Source organism: Engraulis encrasicolus, chromosome 19 (genome assembly GCF_034702125.1).
Source record: "Engraulis encrasicolus isolate BLACKSEA-1 chromosome 19, IST_EnEncr_1.0, whole genome shotgun sequence".
Taxonomy (NCBI): Eukaryota; Metazoa; Chordata; class Actinopteri; order Clupeiformes; family Engraulidae; genus Engraulis; species Engraulis encrasicolus.
The window spans coordinates 27,629,392-27,636,216 of NC_085875.1; the positions used below are offsets into that span (position 1 = coordinate 27,629,392).

At 44.6% G+C, this 6,825-nt stretch overlaps 1 protein-coding gene across 1 annotated transcript in view; it reads left to right on the forward strand.

Moving 5' to 3' along the window:
- The window catches only part of cldn23l (claudin 23-like), a 5,495-nt gene extending 105 nt beyond the window's left edge, over window positions 1-5,390 (forward strand). The window contains exons 2-4 of the mRNA XM_063223861.1: window positions 1,465-1,634; window positions 4,729-5,078; window positions 5,181-5,390. Of these exons, the coding sequence (XP_063079931.1) occupies window positions 1,466-1,634; window positions 4,729-5,078; window positions 5,181-5,390 (729 nt within the window). The 5' untranslated portion in view covers window position 1,465. The remainder of the gene's footprint in view (window positions 1-1,464; window positions 1,635-4,728; window positions 5,079-5,180) is intronic.
- Window positions 5,391-6,825: the final 1,435 nt, after the last annotated feature.

Below are 6,825 nucleotides of genomic sequence, written 5' to 3' on the forward strand. Positions count from 1 at the left end.
TATTGTTGCTTCATTCTCCTTTCTTCTCTTCTCTTCTCTTCTCTTCTCTTCTCTTCTCTTCTCTTCTCTTCTCTTCTCTTCTATTATATTCTCTTCTCTTTTCTTCTTTTCTCTTCTCTTCTCTTTTCTCCTCTCCTCTCCTCTCATCTCCTCTCCTCTGCTCCTCAATATCTCTTGTCTTCTCTTTTTTATACCATTTCATATAATATTCCTCCAATGTTGTTGGTTTACTGGCTTCCTCTCCTCTCCTCTCCTCTCCTCTCCTTTACCCATCTTTATTATTTCTTTTCTACAGTCTTCTCCAGCCTTCTCTATTTCCTACCAGTTCATATAATACCATAATACCCCCGTTTTATTCTCTTTTCACTCTCCTCTCTCTTTTGAGGATCTTGAGCACAGAGAGACACGATTCAACATGACATCCGTCTGTGAATAATATTCCTAGCTCTCTCCTTGTCCTGTCCTCCCACCTCTTTTCATCCATCAATCTCCTCTCTGTCATCCCCTCATATCCTCTATTCTTCTGTAGACTCACCTGTATGTCATCCCTCTCTTCCTTATCCTCCTTTGCACTCTCCTCTAACACTATTGTTATTCTCCTCTCCTCTCCTCTCCTCTCTTGCTCTCTCCTCTCCCCTCCTGTCTCTAACACTATTGTTATTTTACTCTCCTCTCCTCTCCTCTCCTCTCCTCTTCTATCTTGCTCTCTCCTCTCCCCTCCTCTCCTCTCCTCTCCTCTCCTCTCCTCTCCTCTCCTCTCCTCTTCTATCTTGCTCTCTCCTCTCCCCTCCTGTCTCTAACACAAGTGTTCTCCTCTCCTCTCCTCTCCTCTCCTCTCCTCTCCTCTCCTACCTTGCTCTCTCCTCTCCCCTCCTGTGTCTAACACACTTGTTCTCCTCTCCCATATACATTTCATTTCTTTCCTCAGCCCTGAACTCCTCCTTTCCTTTCTCCATTCTTGCCTGCCTTCCAAACCTCTCGTTTTCCTCCACTCTCACTCTTTCCCGTTGTGAATTTCCATTTGGTGTCATCTCTACCATCAGGCAGATGTTACAGGGCTCTGTGTAAAATAACTGACAGACTAAAAGACAGTTTTTATCGAAAAAGCCAGCTGCACACTACATTTTTTGCACAGATAACTTTTTAAAGTCTTACAGTAATTTTCTTTATACAGTTTTATGTTGTTTCTTACTAAGCACCGGGAGCATCTGCACTTCACTAATTTCGTTCGTTGTACCTGTACAATGACAATAAAGACATTCATTCATTCATTCATTCATTCATTCATTCATTCATTCATTCATTCATTCATTCACCTCTGCATGCAAAGCACATTGGGTCTATGCTAAGGTGAGTTGTTTTTCTTCTCATCTCCGCCCCTCCATCTACTCCCCTCCCTATTCCCTTTCCCTTTGGAGGAACTTGGTTCCACTCTTCTCCTCCTCTTCCCCATTCCTCCGGCAGGATGCAGACCCCCACCTCCATGGTGATGGGTATCGTCTTCGCCCCGTTGGGTCTGGTGTTGGTCTTCACGGCGGCCATTACCCCTCAATGGAGAGAGGGCCAGGTGCAGGTCTACACGGGTCCCGGAGGATCACTGGGGGCGCTAGGGAGCATCACCGGCATCAGGGCAGGTAATCTTCTTCTTCTTCTTCTTCTTCTTCTTCTTCTTCTAGAAGTCCAAGCACATAGGGACTCTTGTGCAGGCCCTCTTAGTCAATAAATAAATAGATCAAGAGGAAAAAGACAACATACATTAAAGGACCACTTCAGTCAATTTCAATATGCTTTTGTATTGGTCACGCTACCCTTGACTTGTCAGTACCCGGTGATGCTACATTTTTTGGCTCAGCCCTTTCCGAGACATGAGCTATTCTAATGGGGCAGCTTTTGTTTACATTTTAAAAAATCTTAAAATAGGCCTACTTCAAATATTTCCCCAAAAGGTATCGCTGTTTGCTAGTTGTCTGCTGATGTTGCATAACCTTTTGGATGTTTTTGGGAATAAATCAAGATGTTTCTTTCAAATATAAACAAACACCTGCCCCCATTACAATGACCAGGATCTCAGAAAAGGCTGAAGAAAAAGAAAAAGTAGAATGGGCACTCGGTAGAGCGCAAACCTTCGCCTACGCCACTTATTTTTTTTCTGGCCATCTTCAGAGTGTGGTGCGTAACATTCTCCATATTTTGGTGTTAGTTTCATTTAAATCGGTTAGTTTCATTTAAATATTTGGCCCAGTCTTGACCTCTTATTCAATTCCGCATGCACACGTTGTTCTGGCATATAGTGCTTGGCAAAGAAAAACGTTTTTGACCTTTTCATGACCTTGACCTTGACCTTTGACCCAATCACTCCCAAAAAGTAATCGATTGTTCCTTGGGTCATGACCAATCATCCCAGTAAATTTCATAAAAATCGGCTGAATTTACGTTTTTGACCTTTTCGTGACCTTTGACCTTTGACCCAATCACTCCCAAAAAGTAATCGATTGTTCCTTGGGTCATGACCAATCATCCCAGTAAATTTCATATAAATCGGCTCAATGTACGTTTTTGACCTTCGTGACCTTGACCTTGACCTTTGACCTTTGACCCAATCACTCCCAAAAAGTAATCGATTGTTCCTTGGGTCATGACCAATCATCCCACTAAATTTCATAAAAATCGGCTCAATTTACATTTTTGACCTTGACCTTTGACCTTTGACCCAACCACTCCCAAAAACGAATCGATTGTTCCTTGGGTCATGGCCAATCATCCCAGTAAATTTCATATAAATCGGCTCAATGTACGTTTTTGACCTTCGTGACCTTGACCTTGACCTTTGACCTTTGACCCAATCACTCCCAAAAAGTAATCGATTGTTCCTTGGGTCATGACCAATCATCCCACTAAATTTCATAAAAATCGGCTCAATTTACGTTCTTGACCTTGACCTTTGACCTTTGACCCAATCACTCACAAACACTAATCGATTGTTCCTTGGGTCATGACCAATCATCCCACTAAATTTCATAAAAATCGGCTCAGTTCTGTCTGAGTTATACGAAGTACAAACAAACATTTTGACCTTGACCTTTGACCTTTGACCCAATCACTCCCAAAAACTAATCGATTGTTCCTTGGGTCATGACCAATCATCCCACCAAATTTCATAAAAATCGGCTCAGTTCTGTCTGAGTTACACGAAGTACAAACAAACAAACAAACAAACATATTAACAAATAAATAAATAAATAAATACACAGCGGTCAAAACATAACCTTCGCCGACTTTGTCTTGGCGAAGGTAACAAATCGCAGGTACTAACAAGTCCATGGTAGTGTGAGCATTACAACTGCATGTTGAAATTGGCTGAAGTTACCCTTTAAAAAGTGACAAAGAGATCAAAAGACTAAAAAATCAAAGTGTATCAAGTGTTCTTTTTTCCATCAGCCTCACTGTTGCTGGGAAGAATCTGTTAAAAAAAACTTGCTTTTTTGGTAGAGATGCTGTCCGCGCTTCTTCCTATTATTATTACAGTATTTCTCAATTGGTTTTGTACATTTCTCGAATCTTACTCGCATTTTGCAAAACATCACGTTCATTTCCAAAAAAGATTTAACAAGTGGCAAAACACCATGGATGACCTGCAAAACCCAATCTCTTGCTCAAAACCCTTGGCCAATCTCTCAAAACCAGGTTTTTGTGTCTGTGAACGTGTCAGAGCCATCTAAATGTTATGTCACTGTGTAAATGTGTTGGGGAGTGAGATCTGTCATGGATTATCATAACAAAGCATTTTGCAGAACACGACAAAATCAATTGATAATGTACAAAAACACTGAGAATTGTACACAACCATTTGCATGGTGATGAAAGCATTTGCTAAATGCTGAAAACTACGAGAAACGTATTTTACCATGTGCACAGGTAACAGCAGGAAGTCACAATTGAACAAGAAGTTTTGAGAATGATTATTCTGTTGTGAGAAATGTACAAAACCAATTGAGAAAAACTGTAATAGTAGTAGTAGTAGTAGGCAGCAATTTTTGGATGTCAAGGGCATACATGCCATGTCACATTTTGACGGGGTCGCCTAAACCTGGACCTTTCCCTAACCCTAAGTGTCAGTGAAGTTATGCTGCCACAAGGAGGCGCCTTTGAAGCGCTCGACACTATTTGTCGACAAGAACATAACTTAGACGTCAGAAATTGAAAGAAAAATACAATAATTTAAGAATAATTCAGTTGCAACAATTCAATTACAATTGACGTGAAAAATGCCTCGACACAGCATTAAAACCTACCGTAACTGAACTGAAACAAGTCCTAAAAATAAAATGCAATGAATCCTAACCACCGCAGGTGCTGATGGCGTTCTCCTGCTAGTATTAGTAAAAATAACTTTAGTATTAGTTTTAGAATTGAAGTCAGTGGTTCTCAAACTGGGGGCCAAGACCCCTATAGGGGGGTCGCAGACAAAAGGAACTTGTATGGTTAATAGATGTATTTGCTATCTTGTGGATTTCTAGCAATATTAGTGGACAAACTATTAATGGAAAATCTAGTAATATCAATGGACAAAAAATTACCTAATTTGTCTGCTAATATTGCTAGAAATCCATTGCTAGGCTAAGACTATGGTGGGTGGGGGGGTCGTGAAAATATTCTCAAGTACAAAAGGGGGTCCCTGCTGAAAAAGTTTGGGAACCACTGGGTTAAGTGATTGGTTAATCCCCTCAGGTGGCGATGGCCTCCTCCTGCTGCGCTCGGACGGCCTGTGGGAGACCTGCCTGCAGGTGGCGCACTCTGAGCTGAAGAAGTGCTGGCCCGTCTCGGGCCCGTACGAGCGGGACCGGCGGGTGCGCTCGGCCCAGGGCCTGGTGCTGGCCTCGCTCTTCATGTGCGGTGCGGGCATCGTGCTGGCCAGCGTTGGCGTGCGCTGCTGGACCGACCTGCCCCTCAGGGGCATAGCCGCGGCGGGGGGGCTCCTGGTCGCCATGGCAGGGCTACTCAGCATCGCCGCGCTCGGCCTGTACACGCACAATCTGCTGTCGCTAGGCAACGAGGATCAATTGGGTTCGGGTGTTGCCGTCGGAGGCAGTGCTAGCCATGGCAACAGAGCCTACGGTGGAAGTGGGAACGGAAGTGGAGGCTCCACACTTGCTCACCTCCACCACCACCGTCGCCACCAGCAGCAGAAGCTACCGGTCGTTCATCGTGATGTGCCCCGGCTGACGCTGCGCCCGGCCGGGTCGCTGTACTTCGGCTGGGTGGGCGGCTGGGTGCAGGTGCTGGGCGGGGCGGCACTGATGCTGAGCTTCAAGAGGCCCCGCCTCTCCTGCCCTACCTGCCCACGGCGCCACCCGGTGGACAGCACTGAGATCTACGAGGTCACCTGCTGAGATGAACACATGACACAGGTAGAACAAAACAGGGAGGGGAAGGAGAGAATGATAGAAGGAAAGCAGGAGCAATGGAAGAACAAAAAACAACAATACGTATACGAGGTCACCTGCTGAGATGCTTGACAAAAAAACTGGGGAAAGAATGACAGAGGAAAAAAAGAAAGATAGCAATTGTACAACTTTACAATTCCTAAAAGGTCACCTGAAAAAAACAAACAAAGCAAAGGACAGACTTAATGACTTTCATTCTGAATGAGCGTAAAGAAGAAATTTGTGAAGAAGATAAAGCAAAGAGAAAGAATGGAAAAAAAAGACACTGAATAGAAACAAAATAAAACAAAACAAGGGACTGACTAAGCTGTCCCAGAGAGGTGATGGATTGTCTGGGTGTTGTCACATTAAGCTACGTCACCTCACCTGATGCTGTCATGGAAGCGGGATGTTTTTTTTTTTCAGTGGCTCCATGAGGGAAGTTGCAGAACCAGTCCCTACGACTCCTTAAGCCAGGACACACACACACGCGCGTGTCATGCACACACACACGCACGTCTTACGCACACACTCACTCACACACACACACGCACACACTCACTCACACACACACACACACACACACACACACACACACACACACACACACACACACACACACACACACACACACACACACACACACACACACACACACACACACACACACACACAGTGTCTTAAGCCTGCCCTGAGTGCTGAGCTAAAAACTCAAAAGCTGCAGCCAGGGGTGGGGATGGGGAAGGGATGGGATGGGATGGGCACACACACACACTCACACACACACACACACACACACACACACACACACACACAAACGTGTGCGCCCACACGCACGCACACACACACACACACACACACACACACACACACACACACACACACACACACACACACACACACACACACACACACACACACACACACACACACACACACACACACACACACACACACACACACACAGGCAGGACACTGAGCACGATCTCCACTCCTCTAGAAAGGACAAGTGGGGATTGACTCAAACATTATGCTGAATGACGTGACTTAGCAGACTAATGTGGCTATTCAGTGCTTTCAGCATAGACGATAGAGGGCTACAAACCTGCTTCAGTTATAGAATGCATACCACAGACACACAGACACAGACACACACACACACACACACACACACACACACACACACACACACACACACACACACACACACACACACACACACACACACACACACACACACACACACACACACACACACACACACACACACACACAGGTGGACACCTGTTCACTTGGCAAGTCTAGAGGATGCTTCTAAACCTGTTGCAAGTAAGTTGCAAATTGCAAGCAAACTTCACACATGGAAAAAGAGATAGGACTACATCACATTTGTTAATTGATT